Raw genomic sequence first — 23,036 nt, forward strand, 5'->3', positions numbered from 1 at the left:
CTGTAAACCAGTCAACATGCAATAAAAAACGCTTTGGTAAATGTGAAGAACTGGGTTAGCTGTGACTGAGGATGGGCAGGCAGACTCTTGGGGTTGTTCTTGGTTTAGTCACCCACACAAGACATTAAAGCCACTAAGACTCTATTCATGCTGGAGCATCTGTTAGTAACAAGTTGTTAGTGAGATCAGCAAAGCATCCCGTCTTAGCTTGAAAGAAATACCACATCAAAATGTCCATAAAATCAAGTGCCACAGTTGTCTATCAGAAATGAGATGCAGCCAAAACAACTCTGCATTTCATTAATGCAGATGATGCTTAATTTTGCAGTAGCAAAGCTGATAGCATTACAGAATAGTAGTATTCAGCTTTCTGCCAGAAATTATGTAAGCAAATTTGAAAACTGAGAACATGATTAAATATAAACAAAAATTCAATTACATGGATTTAAGTTTTGTATTTAAAGTTTATTCAGCATTTTTATACAATTTAATTCTATGTGTTTTAGTAAACATTTTTATTTAGAAATAAGGGATTTAAAGGTTACTTTCCTTTAAAAGTAATTAAATTTTTATTCAGCTAGATTAAGAGACACAACTGATGGCTATTTCTTTCTAAGTATTAAGAGGGATGCTAGGTATATAAGACAGACATGGAACTTACATTTCAGGGTCACTGGAGAGAGTAATGAGAGCAGGAACAACTCTCTGAGCTACCAGAGTTTCATGTACCCCCTTCACCAATAGCTGAATGGTCGGAGCAGGGGGGTATCACAGGTGATGCACGGAAAGAGCGAGCACAGTATCATGGGAAGAAGAATGGCACAACCAAGAGAGAGAAAGAAAAAACACAAAAAGCAAACCAAAATTAGAAGCTAAGCAAATACCACTACACTAGAGCTTCATAAATGCAAAGGCATGAAGAAAGCTAAAGTAGTCTGGCAATCAGCACAAACATGACTAATTCAACAATACAATGTTTTCTTAATTTTCAGGTATTTTAAAACTTGAACTCAAACCTTTAGCAAGTAATTGAATCTTTATTTCAGATGCAATTATAACTATTAATAAATTTATGCATAATTAAGTACTAAAGCAATGTCAATTTGAATTTGATGATTTCGTGTAAATGCTGTTACTAACTCAACACGGCAGTATTTATCATATTAGGTGGCTGTCACATCCAACAGAGAAGTCTTGACTAGGCCAAATGTGTGTACATTTTCCCACACTGAGTGATACATCTCACACCTTTTAAAATGATACAAACAGCACCTTCCCAGATGCCAAAATGTTTTCCTGAAAGTCATTCAGGACTCCTTGATATTTAACTACCATCTAAGCAGTATGCATGCTGGTCTGTGCAGGGACAAAATGGAGAATCCTTGAACTATCCATTAAATGTATTTCCTCGAGTCTTTTTGCAAACCAAGGAACAGATATATTTATTGCACTGCATCCCAAACGTTGAAAGCTTGAAATCAGAGTAAAACTCATTACTCATGAACACAACAAAGTTGTTTGAATCCAGATGCTCCCAGTAGATTTTTTACATTACCTTTGTAGTTATACACAAGCATTTGCTGCATATGTTGCAAATGCCCTTTACATGCTTTCTTCATATGAAAGCCTACTAATTTTCAAACCAAGTTGCGAACTTTTAAAATAATCAACAAAAAGGTAGGTTTTGTCTTCATTAATAAAAAAGAGGAAAGATTAGATATTTCCATTTAGTGTCTCATGTAAGAAGGTCTGAATGTATTTGCTGGTTTTAGGAGATGAATACAAAAATCTTATCAGTAAGTTTATATGAGAAATATGAAATGTCTTTTTAATATTTAGCTATATTCTGATTACTCATATTGCATAATGAACACAAATTAAATTCTAAGCTATTCCCCTGGGAAAAGCAGTAGCTGTCAGTATATCAGTATCAAAACCAGTCAGTATTTACATCCTCTAACTAGAGAAGATTTTACAATCTGCTATTTGTTAGAGCGTTCCTGCTTTACCAACTCTGAATTTAAACTAAAGTAAGCTGTAAAATATTGGAAGGAATCTGACTTTTCAGAAGCTTCTATATAAAGCAATTTGCTCCTACTAAGCAACATTTGTGTGCATGTATGTGTGTACATGCATAAGTGCACACAGACATAGAACAGAGTGTGGACTCACAAAAAATTACTGGAGAAGGAAGAACGGGAAGAAGCTGTGTAAGAACATAAGACGCTATTGCTGCAAAGCACCTGGAATAGCAAAGTTGCAACATCCTATACTTATTATTCAGAAAGTATTAGGATGTCAGTTCAACTACAACATTTTAACATTAATGCATTTCACAACTATTTACATTGGCAACAACTCCAAGTGCCAATCTGTTGAGTTCATGGGCTACTCTTCAAACAGCTGTTAGGACATAGCTCAGATTGCTTATGATGGTTTTACTCTCATATACAGCTTTATTAATTTTTACATCTATTAAAATAGAGAATGCTTATAATTTTCAATCTTGGATTTACAGAGACTTGAGCTTTCTTTAGAACCTTCATTTAGAGAAAAGTCTAGCAGTTACACAATGCTTTGAAAAAAACCCCAAATGCTTGGGATTTGTATAATTAGCAAATAATTTGGAATGATCTCAGCTTCATTCCTGTCTGGTCTGCCACATTTTAAAGTATGGTAAAGCAAGGTGAACAGATGCATTCCATCTACAGAAAATAAAACATGCTTTATAATACAAGTGTCATTGTGAAGATGTGTCCCTAGCCCTGAACCCAAACAGACCAGCAAAGTTTATGTATAAGTCAACTTATACTTATTCACGTTCAAATCAGAGCAATCAAATCTGTTTGCATCAACATCCAAATGGGAAGCTGCTGACTACAAACATAATATAGAAGCAATAGGAACAGCTGGGTGGGCAAAGCTGTGTAGCAGCATGTAAGGTTAGAGTGAGACAGACAATGCAAATTGTTATCTTTTTTTGATTCCTCTAGATAATTACTTATACATGCTACAGCTTAAAAATGATAGCACAAAGCTTCCAGTCCCAATGGAGCAAGGGAGTGGAAAGGCCCCACATAACTTCTGTGTCCTTCCATCCCTTAACAGACTGTAAAGGTTTGGTAAAGCAGTTGGGCTTGCAGGTCTCTGTGCTGCTCAGAATCTTCACTGTTCTTATACAGCTGTCCTGCAGGTCACATACTCTTCCTCATATTATCTAATCACCAGGCTTTACCATTCAGCAGCCTCTGAGGTTACAGAAATTCCTTGAGTGATGGAATTTTCCAGCAGTGAAACCAACTATTACTACCTCTTTGCACAGGTGACTTCCCAAATTTACATAATACCATGTATAAATATGTATACCATGGTTATCCAGGAAATAGCAATATGCTACTATTTTCAAGTAAGAGAAACATTTAAAAGAAAGCTGCCTAGGCTTTGGTAAAAATCGAAATATGCTAAGAAACAAGATATTAAATAGCATGCATAGACTGCCTGAAAATAATCAACATGCAGCTGCATTTGAAAAGAAGCTGCAACCAAGACAACAGCCTGTTGTAACTGAGGTGTTTCATATGTTTGGCTAATACTTATTAGGGAAAAAGAGCTGCTTATTACAAATAGGTTATAAAAAACACTTTTGTGAGAGGGAAAATATGCAAATAGATTGTAACAATGTCCAAAAATTACCATTTCCTTTTTAAAAGGAGAGGCAAAAAAAACCCCAAAAAAAACCAAACCAAAAAAACACAAAATCCCCACAAACAACCCCACCCCGCCCCCCCCCCCCCAACAAAACAAAACAAAACAAACCAGCAAAAAAGGACATTGTTGCATGTTTTCAATTGAAGTCTGAGGATGGAGCTTGTTGTGGTTGTTTTCAGCTCTTTCTGCTCTGACTTGCAGAGTGTCACTAAAGAAAGCTGTTGTGTATGTTAAGTGCTCTTTTTTTCTGAGGCAGCCTTCAGATTTGTTTTTGCAAATGGATACAAGATGTCAGGTTCAGCTAGAGGTCCCCTCCAAAGCTATCCAAACAAGACATATATGGAAGAAATGCACAGAAAAAAGAAGGAAAAAGGAATGGTGATTAGAAATATGTGTTTCTAACACTCAAAGGACAAAGTTCTCTCTTTGTTCAGCCAACGGAGTATGTCCCAGAGATTTTGCATATGCCTTTTAAAAAGAACATTTGATGAAACAAAGGCATGATGTGAAAATAAAAGCAAAAATAAAAGTAAAAATAAAATAAAAGGTATGTGTTTCAGTCTTTATTCTGACCAAAATTTGTAAATGCTAAGGGAAAAATGAAGCTGTCATGATGAGGGAAGTAAAATGACTGCAAATTCTTTTAAAATTATTTTAATTTCTACAAAAAATACAGATTTGGTTATATGTGTGCCTTCACCACATCTACCACAAAGAAAGCTAGTTTGAATTACAATGCAAGTGCACTATATGCGTATACACAAGACCTCCTGAAAATGGTAAGTTGTATATTAGACTACTGATGATGTCCTGAATAGCAGAAGTTAAAACTCAGAGATGCTTATATTCAACTACAGACCTACAGAAAGACATGCTGTTGAACAGAGAACAGATACAGAAACAACTGAACAACAACCTCCTGCTCCATCACACAGTGCACAGTTAATTTGTTTGTAATTATAAAGAATGAAGCAACATTGTCTGATTGATCCCTGTTTTAAAAAATAAAGTCTAGTTTTAAAAAAGTGAAAAATAGTTTGACCAACACTTACCTCAAACATTCTAGCAGCTGTACACCGAACAAGAGCAGAAGTATGCACAACTCCATACCACAAAACAGTTAATAATAGCTCATGATAAGCTGGGTTTGCACTAGAACAAAACAGTTGAGCAATTCATCAAACAAAAATACTACCAAGCCCTGGATGTGTTCTTTAACTAAAAAATGCACTCTTAAGAATTCCTTCTTCAACAAATCTAAAACTCCAGCATTTATCCTTTCTGAAGGATACAAAATTTATCTCTTTCTGAAAGACTCGCAGCATGCTGCAGTCTAGAAAATATGTTCCTTCTTCATATTAAAAGAACCCCAAACTCAACTTTAAGAACATAATTTTCTATTAATTATATTGAATGCAAATACATATCTAGAACAAATGACAATAGTATAGTAAATACAAAATTAATTTCCATTGTAGTCTCAATGAGTTATTTTTGAAATCTTGTTTGGATTTTGGTGCTCCTCTTTTACACTTCAGATTTTTTTTTTAACTGCTACATTTTTAACCTAGAAATTACATTTACACCAGGGGAAAAAAGCAAGTATACCCTTTACTCACCCAAAGCATCACACTTATTTAAAATTACAAATAGATTAGCAGCTTTTAATAAAAGCTTCTAATGTATTTCGATGTAGTCAACCCCAAGGTATATTCTTTACCCTAGTTCCACAAAGGAAGCTTTCAGGCTATCAAGAGGAGCATGGGACAGTGAAAGCATGGTCATTACATCTTCTAGGAATCCAACTAACAGCTTGCGGTCTTCTTCCTGGAAGAAGGGAAGAAGGGAGTACGGTGATGAATTGCTGGAAGGATTGCTGAGGTTATGATGGCAACCTACAGCTGCAGAGGAGACAAACTATGAAAAAGAACTAACGAGATTAAGCATTTAACAGTTTTCTTAGGAACTTCAAAAATGTATTTAAAGAACAAGAGCCTTTCAAAGCAAACACATGAAGAGATTGTGTTTCATCTACTAAGCACATACTCATGCATAAATTCTTTTCTTAAAGAAACTTCTAAGAACAATACTTAAGCACTCCTGAAGGTTTGTAAGTCATAATCCACTAAACATTTGTAAGATTATGAGGAAATTATTTTTTTTCCTGTAAGATATGTATATACTAGAACTTGACTGCTCATTGCTGGAGGATTAGGTAAGATAGTGTGCCTGTTTTAGTACTAGGTAACATTAAAATTTTAAGACTCCAACTAGGCTTCAAATGGCAATTTACCTATTTCAGTAAATTTTGCACCACGATGTCTGTTCACAGCTAAATGGCTGAGAACCCGTTTCAGGAATAACATTAATAGAGTTTTGATGGAGGGGCATGGTAACACATGATCTAAATGTGCATCACCACCTGACTAGAAAACTTTGCTTGTAGATGTATTTACAGCTGCCCATTCATCTACCTATCTTCAATGCACAAGAACAGTAAGTTTTCAATGAACACAGTAATGTTTAAGTATTTTTTTAAAACAGAAACCCGAACCTACCTGAATATAACATGTAAGGACCCCTGTTGCATAGATGGGAACTGTGGCTTTTGTTAGCACTCCATTACCTGCTGTGGAATCTAATGAAACACAGTGAAGAATTGAGGTTTCATAGATACATATGAGTATAAAACATATATATTATATATAGTAGACTTAAACATGTACATTTAAGTATTATAGATTCAATGACCTCTTTATATATACATGAAGAATTTATATTTATATATACCGAAACATGCTTAAACAATATTCAAGAGGTATTTAGATTTGAGATATTTTTTTTTTACCTTACACACAATCTACAACTTCAGAGTGTTGCATTCAGATTAAGACGAGATTTTTCAACATTTCACAAAGATAACAAATTTGAGAACTGCAGCCTAACAATGCTACTTGAACAAGGGAATAGAAGTTTTTTCCTGTTGCAGTTAAGATCAATGTATTTCAGTAAAAAGCTACTTACCTATGTTTTCCTCAGACAGTCTTAAGATTTCCTGGAACTGTGGTTTTACCTATGCAAAGGATGACGAATCCCATGTAAGAATTGGTCAATGGTAATTCACCTGTTACCAGTATCAATAAACTCAGAAAAATAAAAAGAATTGCAAAACAGACAAAAAAAGAAATCATCAAAACAAAACAACAACAATCCCTTCTCTGGAGGTAGCATGTACTGCTAACAGAGTTTTATCTTTAGGTAATCCTCTCGTGTTTGACAATTGCCCTTGAACTTATTTTTAAATTTTATTCAGAAGTCATTTTATTGAGAAAAATTATATAATTCCTTGATAAAAATGTTAGGTTTAGATAGATAACACCTACAGAAAATATTTCAGGCTGGGAAGGCATCAACTTCAAATTTTTTCATCAAGTAAAGCTGGAGAACTTATGTACACTGCAAAAAGTGAACAGTATGCTGCTTTGAAGAAAGAAAGTTGTTAAATTACCAGAATCAGGACACGGTCTCCTACTCTCTCTGTCATTCACAAAGGAAATATGAAGAATATAGTTTAAAAAAAAATTGTCCCTGGTTGGGCAAGATGAGAAGGCAATTCCAAAATTACGAAATCAAAAAAGGACACAAAGAGAGCTCTGAAAATAGCAGGTTTAAATGTACTTATGGAAAAACATCAATGTGACATGAAAATATAAATGGTCACAAACTGTGGCTGTTCCAACATACTGTAAATATAAAGAATATATGTTACCAAGTATGTAGAATATTTAAAGTAATATCTTACCTTAGTGTTTGTAAAAATTTTCCCAAATGTCCTACAAAGTCTCCAGAAAAATCTAGAGAATTCATGGACACAGGCAGTTGATGCTACATTGATCTTGCCAACTATTTCTATAAGCTGTGGTAGCCTAAAAATCAGGAAACAAAAGGATATTAAATACTACTCTAACTTTTTGCCTTTGTCCATTTACATTTGTATATATTTATTATTATATTAATAAATACATGCACACACAGAGCACTACTGCTTCTAATAAAATTAGCTACGTGTTCTGTACAATTCCTGACCCATGAAGAAAGCAAAGGTTTAAGTGCCAGAAAAGTCTGACCCATATTTTCAAACATCTGTTGCTATCACGAGATAGTCAGAATACAACAATCTTTACTTCACAAGAGAATTAACTATACCAATGCAAAAATAAAAAACTTCTCAGAGCAAATAGTTACTTACATGTTCTCTTAGACTTGATTATTTCCTGAATAAAATCAAAGGCAATTCAGCATGAAAATTAAAATGCCTAAAATAAATTAAGTTTTCCTCTTTAGTTATTCTCAAATGCAATCACTCTTAGCATTCTTATATTCAGTAATTGTCAAACATGACCATGCTTAAGAGCTATTAATTTTGACACATTTTAAAATTAGGTATCCTAAGACACAAATTAACTCACAGCTGATTGACTACCCATAGCAGAGTCTCCCAGCCTGTGGTGCCTTCATGTTCTAGTTGATGATCGTACAGTTGCAACAGCACTGCCAATTGTTCACGGCTTCCAATGATGACAGCGACGTCCTGAAGAGGCGACACAGGTCGGGGAAACCTAGTGACTGTAACAGCAGAGAAGAAGCAACCATGAATGAAAGAAGATGAAAATACCATGGAGGTGATGTCAGAATCAACAGCTGAGAAACTGTGAAACTCATTAAGTGCCTTCTCTATAAGGTTATCAATTTGATTTTTAAAACTCAGTGAGTTAAAATAATCTCTGAAGAGATTGTGTAACCCTCAGTTAAAAAGAGAAAATACAAGGAGATGATGTTATTATTATTGCCAGAATAGCTTGACCAAGGTCAAACCCTGCCTGACCAACCAAGTGGTCCTCTAGGATGGAGTGACTACATCTGTGAACAGGGAAGAGCTACAGATATCACCTATCTGGACTGCTCCAAGGCCTCTGACAGTCTCCCAAAGCATCCTCTCTATACTGGAGAAATACAAATTCAATGGATCAGCTTTTCAGTGAATGAGGAATTAACTGGATGCTCACACCTTGAGGATAGTGGTCAGTGTCTTAATATCATCAGATATCAGTGACAAATTGTGCCTCTCAGGGGTCCATACTGGGAGCAGTAGTGTTCACTCTCTTCACTAATGACATGGACAAAGGGATTGAGTGCACCTTTGGCAAGTTTGCAGATGACACCAAGCTAGTGGTGCAGTGACACACCTAAGGGACAGGATGCCATCCAAAGGGGCCAGACAAGCTTGAGAAATGGCAATCTCATGAGGCTCAACAAGGCCAAGTACAAGGTGCTGTACCTGGGTCAGGGCAATAGAGTTTGGGGGATATGAAGGGATTGAGAGCAGACCTGGGGGTGCTGGTCAATGATAAAACTGGACATGACCTAGCAATATTTCCTCGCAGACCAGAAAACCAACACTAGCCTGTGCTGCACCCAAAACAGCGTGGCCAGCAGGTGAGTCTAACCCTTTGCTTCTCTCTCATGAGACTCCACTTGGAGTGCTGCATCCAACTCTGGGCTCCCCAGCACAGGAAAGACATAGACCTACTGGAACAAGTCCCAGAGATGGCTACAAAAGTGTGAACAAAATAGAGTACCTTCAGCAGAAAGGCTGAAAGAGCTGCGCTTGTTCAGCCTGGAGAAGACTAGGCTGAAACCTGAAATTTTTGAATTTGTTATTTAAGTAGTAACCACTCAGTGAAAAAGTGCTCATCTTCAAATTACTCAAGTCAGATAGATGAGCCTTACCACGGCATCCATTTTCAAAGAAGTATCAGACAGCATGGTACCACTAGCTACTTTCCAAATTCTCCTTTGCTACCCTTTCTTTGCATCTTCACACACAGCACTATTATCAGCATGTAGTAGGTGTTACCAATAACATTTTTAAAAGAATTTGCAACAGTACAAAATACTCCAAAGGCTAGGCTTGCTGATCTAAGGACAACTTCACCATGAGGCCATTCAGTCCTAGAATGGTTTGGAAGGCATCTTAAAGATCACTTAGTTCCAACTCTACTACCATGGGCAGGGACACTTTCCACTAGACCAGGTTGCTCAAAGTTCCACCCAACCTGGCCCTTGAAAACTTCCAGGAATGGGATGGTCTTCTAGGATATTACACAGATAGATAACAGATGGTGATGCTGCTGCATTATGCTGTGTTTTTCCCACTCCATAAATTTGTAAGAATTAACTGATTCTGAGGCCAGCCTTCCTGAGCTATTATTGGCTACTAATGAAAATCAATTCTTTAGAAACCCTTAAGAAGCACAATTACAACTGCTTTGCTTCCTAAAAGCTTCTTATAAGAAGTAGAGAAAAACAGACATTTATTGTGATAATCAGGTATCTCAAGCATAGCAAGGGATGAAAGAAGGAAGCATTACTTAAGAATTCACTAAGGCAGACCAATATAAAAAAATCAACATAACAGAAATTAAAAATATACCTTCTATTTGTGGTACTTCTCCCTGAAGTTTAGCCTTGCTTGTAAAAGGTGCATTCTGCAGCACCAGTGCAAACAGCGAAGGAATCAATGACTGCAGGGCGGAGAGATACATGTGGAGCTTATGTTCATCCAAGCCATGTTCTCCTTCCTGAAACAAACAGGGCATGAACAGGTCATCCAAACTGAAAGCTTCCAAGTTACTTAGGCATGCATTCCCTGGCAAGGCATCAACACATCTGTGATGAGCTTCTCCCCAGACACACTAATTATAAAGCAATTTAGCTTAATCATAAGCATATTTTGCTTAAGTCACCACTACTCAAAAGATTCAGGCAATATAGCCTTGGCATTTAGCAGCTCATGCTGATGAACAGACTGATATTTTGAAAGAACATTTTTCAGCACATTTTGGAAATGTGGATTCTTTGCCTCAGAGACCAAAGAATCTAAACTGAATAAACAAGTCACCTGTACTCTGAGAGCAAGTACTTTCTTTTAGTGTGTTAGTTATGAGGCACAAAATTTTTCCAAAACTTTTGAGATATCTATCAAATGAAATGTGCAAACTGGATCATAACTGAAATTACCTAAGTTAACCATTCAAATCTACTTTTCTTGCTTATTTAATAAAAATTACAGTTTAACAAAACCTACACAATTTAAACATGGGGCAAATGCTATCAGGCTATAAAGCAAAACAGTATTAAAGAGGAATGTGCTTAGCTTGTGGGAGGTTTGGTGTTTTTTCTTTTTTTCCTTCTTCCAAAGTACAAGTAAAGAACACAAAGTAAATTCTCCAATGCAGAAATAGCTGAGGACATACCCTGAGCAATTTTTCAATTTTATTAAGCAGTGTTGGTATAAGATGGAACTGTAAATTCCCCAGTTCTGTTGTCCAGGCAGCGTAAGCAGGTAAAAATACCTGATGCGTTGCACTAACCACACGCTCTGAAGGGTCTCCTAAAGCTGAAAGCAGCAGTTCAAAACCCTGGTAAAAGACAGTAAAGAATGCAATTATTTCCCAAAAACTGATACACACATTTTACCACTCTGCCTTCATAAACTCAAAGAGAAAAGTTCTTTATTTTCGCTTATCTGAAACATTATTGGGCAGCTGAACTATACATAGGCTTTGTTGTAGCAAATGCATCTGTGTTAGTAGGTGATGATGCCAAACTGGCTAATAATATCAGATGGGCAGTGAAGTGGTATGTTCTTAAAGGCAAATTATGAACTAATAGAGCAGTTTCTGTATAGGGTTTACACCTGAAATTCTAAGGCTACTTGTTTTTCTGTTTTGTTTTGGTGATATAGTAAAATCAACATACATATAAAATAATAAATTTTTAAAAGTATTTGGAAAGAATTAATAAAAATGCAGGAATTGAAACAACCCGCTATTATTATACAACTCCTTTCATTATTTATGAAATATCTATAGAAAGCATTTTGCACATACAGAACCCAAACTAAATTATACCTGTTGATATTTATCTGGATCATCAATATAGCCCATAATGATGCCAAGGCTTTTGATCACAGCTTCTCGTACCAGATCTGCCTTATCTTCCATTAGCATTTGTTGCAGCATGGAAAGTACTAATGAACTACGAATTTCTTTCTGTTTGTAAATGAGAAAAACATTTGTTAAAGCACATGAAACAATAAATGTGGGTTTGTATCAACTGTAATGAAAAGTTTCCACTTCTGTTAGTGCTCAAAACAAAATCCCTTCCTCCAACCACAAACTCCTTTATGAATATTACATGTTCAGCTTTCACAACAGAAGATGAATGAATAGAAAATGTCAGTAGCTTCATTAGAAAGGTGTTTGTCCTACTAAGCACTGAACTAAGGTCCTTTCATTCGCATGGAACCAAAAATAACTAACAGCAGTAAAACTACTATAGGCCTAGACTTTAAGTAACAACTGCATTGCTAAATTGGAGAAATTGGGTTTTAATTTAATGTCCCTCCCCCTGCCCTTTCTCTGAAGCTTCAAATTCTAGTTTACCACTGACATAATTTCACAGCTTCTTCTAACTAGCAGCATGCTTGATATAACATTCCACAGTGTCTGAAGAATGCTACAGTTGGGTGCCAATTCCTTTCTCATGGATTGTTTCCTTAATTGGTCCTATCTTTTCTTGACCTAATTTTTACTGAAATAAATATTAAAATTGTTTTTAGAAACATTTTATAGCTAGATTAACCTGTATTTCTTCATAACAAACTATCTCCTTTTTATCTATCTCATATGTGAGACAATGTGACTGTCTATGCATAACATACACACTTGGTAATATTTAAAATTACAGAGGATGCTTACACCATGCATCAGATTTTTCCCTTGCTTTCCCTAGCAGGTATTTGGAGTCTGTTAATACTTACTGGAAGGTAAGGTGCTAGAGCTCCACAGGATTCTGCTACCAGTAGCCGTCGCTCTGGGTATTTGTGGTTAATCTGGTAAAGAGAAACAGATGGCCTATTTGCTTTGCAGTAACTAGGATTCAAATGCTTAGAATGAGCTGCACGGGGATGCACACCCTGTTAGAGAGGTGTGTCTGCACCTCCTCAATAAACACTGATTGAGCTCACAGAAGTTGCACCTGGGTACTAGGCAGCCTCAAATTCTTGCACTGTGAAGTGCAAGTAAGGCAGCTGTCCTGTAAGACATAGCTTATAGTAGGGAGTCAGAGAAGCCCATATGTATATGAGAAGCATATATATATATATATATATACACACACACACACACACACAATAGAAAGGAAAAGAAAGGAAAGCAGCGTGTGGCCTGCTGTACTCTAAAGAATCTGCATAACTCCTGAACTGGCATGACATGAAATATTTTGTCTTATGAAGCCTTTCAGGAGCACTGTTTCTCCAAGAGCTGCACAAGTGCCCTCTAGTGCTCTGAGCCAAGCAGTGTAGCAGAGCTGCCCAGGTCTTGCTGAGCAATAAGACACCTGTAGAAGCCTAAATGCATTTGCATTCTGTTAAAGTTCTACTCTCAAGTCCAGCATAAATATGTCACACCTCTAAAAACAATTCACATTACCAAGAATGTCTTGATCCTGTGATATTTCCCCTTTCTACTCAAAAGTTGCTTGAAAATTCTGCCTTACAAATCTAATATTTATTATTGACACTTCAGTATCAAGTACACATTCTGGTGGAGCCAGATTTAGCAGTTTGTGTAATAGTTGCACAATGAAACAATGAAGTATTTCAATACTTTGTGAATAAAAAAGGCTACGGTAACATGCTGAGAGTAAAATGTGAATTTTTTGATGCTGTCAGATAAAATAGGATTTTAGCATTTGATATAATTTTTTCTTTCCTGCTATATAGTGCATAGCCTTGGTGAGGCAGCCATCTTACCATGAAAAAAGACCAAAGTAGTCACTGCCTTCTTTGTCTCAGTCTTGAAAGACTTGCCTTCAGTAGTCTGAGGTCCCTAAAATCCATGCCAAATTTGGCACAAGGAGGACCTTGGGCAGAAACTAGTTGGCCGGGAAATATTTGAAGAAATTAGACATACATTAATTAGTTTGTGGGCCCTGATGGGGATGTACCCATGAGTGCTCAGGGATCTGGCTGATGTCATTCCAAGAACACTCTTCACAATTAACAAAATGTTGTGGCAATGGGGGTAGTTCCTGAGGACTGGAAGAAAGCAAATATCACTGCTATCCTCAGGAAAAGGCAAGACAGACAACTCAGCAAAACACAGGCCAGTCTGCCTCACACCAGTTCCTGGGAAGGTATTGGAGCAATCGGCCTTACAGAGTATTTCCAAAAATCTGAAGGACAAGGAGGTGGCTGGAAATAGCCAGCATGTATTTGCATAATAAAAATGACACAACCAACCTGACAACTTTCTGGGATGACTGGATCAGCACACTCAACAATGATACCTGACTGACTGTTTTGGTATGAGATTACTGAGAACTCTTAAGAATCAATTGTGGAAAAGATGATTTCAAAGAGACTTTAATTAACAAATCATAAGCTTCAGGACTAAACAGAAGTCTCAAGCATGGGAGAATGTTCTTTGAGTCTGTCTATCATTATAAGGTGCATTCATTCATCAGCAGAGCACCTTCAATAATTTTTGTAAATGTGGAGATTTCATAGATGAAAAATATTATGGACAAGTAAGAGCCTGCTTAAAAACCTACTCGGCTGTGAATGTGCCGAGGCACTGGAACAAGGTACCCAGAGAAGCTGTGGATGCCCCATCCCAGGAAGTGTTCAAGGCCAGGTTGGATGGGGCTTGGAGCTAATGGTCTTTAAGGTCCCTTCCAACCCTAACTTTCTTTATTATTCTGTAAAATCTTTTACTTATGTGCCATCTTTTCAAATGCAAATTCCACACTGGCAGCAGAGACACACACATCTTCTGGAGCTCTGCCTACATGAGGGAAACAGCAATGACTAATTTCAGCTGGCTTAGGTGATCTGGTATGGCAATATAAATGTCACCCTCGATATTGCAAAGACATACTGGAGGAAAAAAGACTGAAATTTCTGTCAGGCTTCTGTTCACAGAAGATGAGTAGCCCTTAGAAACTAAATGTAACTAAAATGTTTATTGTGATTTACTTTCCTTTTGTCTTTAGTAAGCAGTATTCCAATTTTGGAAGCCAGGAACTGGTCACTAGTTGTGAGTGACCCTTTTAGCATTCACAGAGTCTTCAACTAAACTGAGCCAGTTACCAAATTTTATCTACAATAGAACAGGTATAGAGTTTAAAAAGACTAGCCTGAGAACTGAGCTCCACAATGTATCAATGAAAACTATGAATTTCCTGAGAGTCCAGTCCTTTGCAACTGTGAACAGATTTTCGTTGGAGGCCAAAAGCATGAATCCTTTTAATGATTTATACATCTACTGCAAAAAGTAGAAAATTATGTCTAGAGTTCCTTCTACAAACTCAAGACTTGTGACAGTAAGATTCAGCTGGTATTTCGCTGGAGAAAATAATGACCTGGTTCCAGTACTGCCAAACAAAGTCTGGCAAACTGCATTAAGTGCACTATGTCATATGACTTGGCAGTCTGATATGCTGTACTTGTACAATTGGACTCATTTCTCTTTTGCATCAGCAATTAGCAAGAAGTGGATGATAAAAATGTGGTCTTACTGAGGTGAGATAGTTTTTTTTCAAGCACAGTTTCATGAGGACTAAGAAAACAAAATATTGCTTACAAAATTAGGCAAAAATACAGAATTCTTTGTATGGCTCCTTTCAAACTACTACTGTCATGAGACCATCACTTAATCAAGAGATACATCAGTCATTCACAACAAGCACAAATGCGCATATAATTTGCACTTCGACTGCCAGAAAGCATTAAGTCTATTAAAGCTTAGACTTTGTTATGAAACACAGATTGCTGTATTATGCAAGGAACAGTAGAAAACTACCAGACCAGAAAGACTCTGCCATCAGAGCAGGCATTCCCACTCCGTCATGGCTTAGTTATTCATTGTCTTTTCAGGCAATGATGAACTCCCTTTCCTTCAATGTGGTAGGAAATACAATAGATTTTCACCTGAACTCATGCTCTGCTTCCATACATCAGATGGAACAGCAAAAGCATTTCCATTTGGTTGTTCAGTTATTTCTATTCATTTGGAGTACTATGAAAAAGATCACTCCACTTCTACAAGTGACACGTAAACTTCAGGCTCATCTCACATGTGCCCATCTATGAGAGACTTGCTTATGAGTGCTTTGGTCTTTGATTTTCTGTTTAAGAATTAAAACTAGCTGGTGTGGACACTGCTCCAGGGACTTAATACAACATAAAAAAAAAAAAATCAGCAAATATAATCTTTAAATGAAAATGGATTTCCAACAGGCTGGAAGGCAGAGTAAAAATTATAAAGGTACCCACCTAGCAATATGTTACACAACACTAATGATGAACATGTGCTTATCTACACTTCAATAAAACAAGCTTATTCAGGTACAAGCAGGTAACTAAAATCTCTCCAGATAGTCTTTAGTAAGGTTTCTGCTTCTGAGGTGTTTTTATGTTAGATAAAAATATATATGATGAGAACAAAGAGCATCCCAATATCTTTCTGAAAATCCATCCCAAACCCTCCCCCTCTAACAAGTAAAACTCAAATTTATGAACTTTTAACTGATTTTGGAGTATAAAGCAAACACTGATCAGTTACCTGTTCCCAACACTGTGGTAAAAGTTCAGCTTCTACACGTGTTGGTCCAACATGTCGGGCAAATGCCACGCACCCAGTCAGTATCATCTGTCTGAAAATATAAATGTAAAGCTTTAATCTGTTTATAACGTTTTATAAAATATAACATATATTCTTTAAGTTAGGGAAAGCACAAGCTAACAGGCAATAGGTAGTTGTCTGCAGCCAAGATTTCACACCATACATATTGACTTAAAGACTAAATAGTAAACTGAAAGCCATTAATATCCCTGTACATTGCAGGGTGGGGATTTGCTTCCACAACCTTCAAACATCCATTCAAACCCAAACTATTCTATCATTTTACTTTTATATTCAGAATGACTTTTCCAAAAATCTTGCAGATCTCAACTCCATAAACCAGTCTGAGAATCTCCGATTTGAGTATTTCTGATTTTCTAAAGGCTGAGATTGGGAGTCTCTGATTAAATCTCTCATTTACTTCTTAGTATTGAATACTATCATGCAGTAAAAGTTTACCTAATTACCACCATATTTACCTAATACTATCATACCATCAGTATTTCTCTGAAGTAAATTGATTTTATTTAGAAGCATTTGTGAGATTTAATGAACTTTCTTCAGAGCAGATTATTTCTTTTCTGATATAGTTTTGCAACATTCTAACATACAAGTTACTGTCATCTCTCACAAAATACTGGACTTCACTCTTGTGAGAAATCTTCTAAAGCCCACTAAAAAATGAAAACAAATAATCAACCAGTAGGATCTATGATCACCCATTATTTGTATTCATATTCATATTCTTATACTTTTTTACCTTTCATTAACGTTTGCAAGAAATTGCCATTATAGCACCAATTTTATAGGCACAGAGGTATATATAAAATTTCACTAAGATTGTACTAAATTGTCATTTATTATATTTTTTTAATGACTGTCTATCTTGCTAAGATGTTTTAACTTCTATTTTTCCTGTTGATAGGTTTGGAATAGTACCAAATTTGCATGCAATTCACCATTTCTATTTACCTTCATGAGCCTACATGAATTATTAAATACTCAGTTTCAAATGACAATGCATAGACATGGATTCAATTTCATAACCTCCTCAGTAAGATTAGGACACCGCTCAGAGTTTATTATTATTCCTCTGCCAAATGTAAGCCAGAATTCATTGGTTACCATTTTAGTGTCATGTCTAGACTCCTAAATATTTTCTGTACCAATAGCATCCCCTTAAGGTTGAAAGGCAGAGATTCTGCTGGTTATCTTTTAACCTCTTAGGGAACATGCTCCATCAAAAAAAAAAAAAAGACTCGTTCACTTTAAGAATTTTTTAGGAAAAAATCCTATCAGAAAGGATTTTTTTAATCCCAGCATTCTTTATGCCAACAATCAGAGCAAGCTCTTTTGTGTTGTGTGTTTGGATTTTTTACCTTTCTACCACATTCAGAGAACTAAGCCTTTGATTAAGGTAAAAAAGTAGCGAGAAAACAAAAATGCTTAGATAAGATTCAAGAAATCAACAGCTGATAGCAATATAGAGACAAAAGCCTGTGGTGATTCTCAGTTCTACTGCAAACAAAACAGGCATTTGAATTACTGTCTTTGGTTCTGTACACTGCACCTAATCACAGAACTGGACAAGAGAATATATATTTTTAAGACATTAGAAAATAGCAGAACACAGTAATCACTTGAAGTTTTCTGCATTATAAATAGGATAAAACAAATATGTTTTCTTAAATAAAATATTTTTTTAAAAGTTTAATGAAATCTCAAAATTAAGTCAGATTTCTTTTTGCCCTGCCTACCAAGATGAGAATTTGAAGATATTTCAAAAATATTTTAAAATAAGGTTTTAAATATTCTACTGCAGCCATTTTAACAGCATATGACAACAGTCAGCATTTCAGGAAAAGGAACGGTGTAGGGATCTGAATAAGAGGTGTTTGAAGCAACATTTTAATCTTTTCCTACTGGAGTCAAACATTAATCTCACTTCTTCATGACTCCTAGCCTCAAAAACTAATAAAATTGTACAAAAAGGAGGTTATGTGAACACATTTTTTTCCTTTGCAGAAGAGAATTTGATAGGCACGTTTAAAAGTTGAATGGGACATTAATGAGAAAAGCCATGAGGATACAAGTGTAATTGTTAAATATCATGTTAGTGTACAAGACTACAGAAATATGCCAAGCACCAAAAAGCATCTCCCATGGGCAAGAGGTACAATCCAGGCTTTCTGCTTAATTATTGACAACTTCAGATATTTGATATTGCAAAACAATTTAATTATTTTAATAGGTTCATTCTTAAAAATGCAATGTCACATTTCAGTCTCTTGCATTTAGTAAATTAAAAATGTCAACTAATCAGCTGCTACATCAAGGTACAATGTAGTAGGCCTGTACAGTACAGTAGAAGGTAAACAAGTGATAATTTACATCACCATTCTGGTGACTAAACCTGAATGTCTTTGCTCACTTCGTATTGCTCAAGACTGCTAAAATATTATTTAAAGGTACTTAGACAAAAACAAAGCATGTACAATACACATCTATACAAATCTATAAATATAACCCCCCCTTTAATTCTGCAAAAGTATGTTCTATTTAATTACTATTCAGAATATCTTTCATTTAATGAAATCTTAATTTGTTTTCCATCAGGTTATGGCACCTTTAAAAGCAACTATTACTTCTATGTATGCAAATGTATATTATGCATATGCATGCTTTGTCCTAGAGTTTATGGCAGACTATTTTTCCCAGATTTCTCATGGAAACAATTAATTTTTATATATCAATCTCTAATTCACACTAAAAATTGAACAAATTCAAGGAAAAAAGCTTTTTCTTCTTTCTTAACTGATGGAAAAGACATACCTAATGTACCTATAGGGGGATATGAAAAGTCTACTTGATAAGCCACCAATCCTGTAACAAATTAATCACAAGAGACTCCAAGTGACATGCAATTTCCCTCCCCTTCAGCCACAAATTACTTTAGCTTCTCAATCCACATGGGATATTCAAAACATTTCAGAAGCAGATTTCTAATGACTCTGAAGTAGAACCAAGACTGCATCTCTGTAATTTCAATCTGCAAGGTGCCACTATGCTACAAGTTGCTTTTGTTTATTTAAGCTTTTTTTTTTTTTTTTTTGGTCTCCAAAGGCATGAATGATGCCTGAACACTTCAGTTTTGGAGAATCTCCAAAAGAAATGCTTTTCACCTATTTCATAAAGCCTATTTTGTCTGAAGACAGCCTAGAGCAACAATAGATACAGATGCTTTCCAAAACATCTCTAATGAAAATAATGGAAGAGCTACAGATCAAACATGAAAAGTCGTTCCACAGCTAAGAGAAAGAAACATACCAGTTTGGGTACTGTCTTTCAACCTTAAGGATATTCTCATCAAGATCAGTACAACGTCAGATTTCCTGAGCACTAAGGAAGAATTAATTTTATAGAACAAAAGGTGTAATTTGTTTCAGAAGCTTAACCAAAATGAAACCAAGTCCTTAACACTTGTCAGACCTAGATCACTGCTACATTCTTCTGAATTTTTTATTGCTACCATAGTAATGAGCCAAACCTAGAAAGAGCACTGTTTTCCCCAAAGAAATGTGGTGGTCATCTGAACACATGTAGATCACTAAGACAGGTTTAAAAAAGCTATTTTGATTTCCACATCAACCAGTGCTAAGAATTATGATTTTAAAGATCATTTTAACAAAACAGTTTAAATTCATCTTTAAACAGAAAAAGGAACTGAAATTACACTGTAGCTTACAAGCACATTCTTACATTTCACTAACTAGGAAGTATAGGTTACGGAAATGGAAAGTCCTGAACTTGGCATAAATTTTTTCAACACTATATAAGCAAAACACAACTTGTTTAATACCACTCAATAATATCCAATTTTTACTAGATCTGCTGCTTGCACAGAGAAAAAAGTTCCTGCTTGTCCCATATCACACAAGCGCAAACACACCTTTGCTCATCGTCTGGTCGTTTGATCAAATTGAACAGTATGTGCAGAAGCTGATCTCTCTCTTTGGGTTCAGGATGGAGGCAGGCTGTACACAGTATGAGTGGAATCAATTCCTAAAAAGTTGTGGGTAGGGGAAAACCAAACAAAGTAAAATTGCTTTGGGCATATATTCATTTACTGCAAAAGAAACTAAGAAGAAAAATCTAAAATCACATAACATCACTACAGTTAGAAAAGATACTTTGGAGTCCTGATGTCTTATTAAGTGACTTAAGGAAAGTTAAGGTCTACAAAAGTTAGAATTATTTTCCTGCTAGGAAAAATCAGGGAAGAATCAGCACATAATATGAAAAGCTCTTCAAAGATTACAATTAACATATGCAGGTCACCTGTAACCAGAATTAGAGGACAATCATGGTTTCAATTGTTTTCACTACCTACTGAACTGAAGCTCCACAGACAACTATGGAATAAATCTCCTATGAAAAAATGCCACAGAGTTAAAGATTAAAATTTCCAATTAAGCATCCATACAGTTTTGTGCACATGTCTGAAAAAATTAACATTGAGAAACATACATTGATAAAGGTGAATGCAGCCAGATTTTGTGTTGACTGACAATTATCTGATTTCTGTAAAGGTTCTATGATGTTTTTTTTTCCCATATGAAAACATTCTCTGAAGCTGAATTTTCTATTTGGAGCAATTAAAAAGCCATTAAAGGAAGAAATTACAAAGAAAATACTGTGTAAAACACATACACAAAATATAAGGATCTTCATAGTGAAGGCCTCCTCCTTTCTAAATATGACCACAAAGTTCATGGTGTTCATTCCCAGAAGAAACAAATGTTTCTAAAACATTGTCTGGAAGTCCCTTCCCTTGACCTTGCTGATGTGAGCTTTTACTCCAACAGAATTTGGAAGCCAGAGAGTTTTAAAGTGATTTAATATCTTAGGAACAGAAACATCACACTGGGAGGTCAGGAAGAAAAGAACAAGAAAAACCTCAGTGTCTGGAAAAAAACATGGGCAAGTAATCTGGAGATTACCTTGCACACCTGCTGTGTACTTTGGAGTAATTTTCAACAAAAAGACTTTTTGTGAATTATTAAGTTGTGACAAATAAGCAAGTGACAGTGGGAAATGCATCTAATGTTAGTAGGAGAAATTAATACAAAACCTGGAAAAATCTGTGGTTGCTTAGAATGACTTTATAGGGAGGTGCAAATTTATTCTTGCAGATATTCAAAGACACCTAATCATGATGTTCTTGTGGACATGTGGAAACACCACTCACAACATCCTCACTCCTCAACCTGTATTTTCCTAAACAGCAGTAGCTCTATTTATATTAGACATAGAACAAGACTCAATTTTAGAGCAGTGCCTAAGTTAGTCAACTCCTGACCAGCTTTTTTTTTTAATTTTACAAAAATTTTACTTGATGTGATGTTTTCCATCTCCAAAGACGACTGAGACACAACCTAAACTGTATTTTAACATTCTGTGATTCTGGAATATATATTGGCAATATTTAACTCAATTATGATACAGATTAGGGAATTTATGACAGAGGAGACAACATGGAAATATCCTACCTGTCACTTAAAAAAAAATCTAAAAGGAAAGGATAAATGAAAAATAAATTTTAATACTTTGAAGATTTCCATTTTTAAAATCTTTTAAGGGTAACTGGAATTGTTTTGAAATAAGTGTAGCACAACACAAAATAACATGAACTGAAGACCTGCATTAAAGAAACTTTACAAATTAAACTGCATGAAGAACTAAATAACTTCCTTCAGTGTAGAGCTTCTTTCCCTCTAGAACCTGCATGTCAGATCTGATTTTTTTTTGGTTACTTAAGATTTTTGTCCATTTAAAGTTATGAAAAGTCAGAGGTTTTAACTTATTTTTTTGGACTGCATAGAGTTTTCTCTCCTGCAAACACTGCTTTAATTAAAAAGATTTGAAAGAATATTATTAAAATAATACCACCTCTACACCACTCTAAATACCACTACTTACACATTACACATTAAACTAAAATATTTTAAATAGGAAATCTGATTGCAATTTGTAGATACAGAACAAAATTCATACCATAAAGAATAAAGCTTACTTAAAAACTTAAAACTAAATATACGTGTTACTTTAGTGAAATCTAACTTTTGGAAATCTACTCTAAATTCACATTATGCAACTGCTCTTGCAAGTATTCTTGAATACCCCTATAAAAACCTTTACAAAGAATAAACTCCATTAAATGGGAGCTTTATGGGATTTTTGTTTCATGTGTTGAAACCAACACATTGATTTCACTTCCTTAGTATGTTTGAGTACCTATTCAAAAAATCTCAACTGCTTACTCAGAACTACTGCTAGATTTTAAAGCAATACCATGAGGTGGGTTTTTTTTAAGCTTCTTATGGAATTTAAGGAAGTTAACATTGTCTTTTATCAGCTGAGTCTGTGTGAAAGGAAAACACCTGAGAATATTCACCTAGAAACTACTGCCTTGTGTCTGAAAGGCTAATGAATAACCTAACAGCATTGACATGGGGCAGATACAAGGCTGGTTCTTTACCTTGTAGAAAGATGGTTATTATAGCTGACGGAATTAGCTGT

At 35.5% G+C, this 23,036-nt stretch overlaps 1 protein-coding gene across 3 annotated transcripts in view; it reads right to left on the reverse strand.

The window, feature by feature from the left end:
* Positions 1-23,036, reverse strand: part of RELCH (RAB11 binding and LisH domain, coiled-coil and HEAT repeat containing) — a 76,680-nt gene that overhangs the window by 14,196 nt on the left and 39,448 nt on the right. For 2 of the 3 annotated variants that reach the window (XM_077786083.1, XM_031503937.2), the window contains 13 exons: positions 20,407-20,519; positions 16,398-16,488; positions 12,593-12,664; positions 11,682-11,822; positions 11,025-11,189; positions 10,202-10,349; positions 8,178-8,334; positions 7,511-7,634; positions 6,733-6,781; positions 6,267-6,346; positions 5,429-5,535; positions 4,761-4,860; positions 662-744 (listed from right to left, as the gene is read on the reverse strand). In XM_077786083.1, coding sequence (XP_077642209.1) covers positions 662-744; positions 4,761-4,860; positions 5,429-5,535; positions 6,267-6,346; positions 6,733-6,781; positions 7,511-7,634; positions 8,178-8,334; positions 10,202-10,349; positions 11,025-11,189; positions 11,682-11,822; positions 12,593-12,664; positions 16,398-16,488; positions 20,407-20,519 — 1,430 coding nt within the window. The remainder of the gene's footprint in view (positions 1-661; positions 745-4,760; positions 4,861-5,428; positions 5,536-6,266; positions 6,347-6,732; positions 6,782-7,510; positions 7,635-8,177; positions 8,335-10,201; positions 10,350-11,024; positions 11,190-11,681; positions 11,823-12,592; positions 12,665-16,397; positions 16,489-20,406; positions 20,520-23,036) is intronic. The other variant, XM_077786085.1, reaches the window with a different exon arrangement.

This window comes from Lonchura striata, chromosome 1, assembly GCF_046129695.1.
Source record: "Lonchura striata isolate bLonStr1 chromosome 1, bLonStr1.mat, whole genome shotgun sequence".
NCBI classification, from domain to species: domain Eukaryota; kingdom Metazoa; phylum Chordata; class Aves; order Passeriformes; family Estrildidae; genus Lonchura; species Lonchura striata.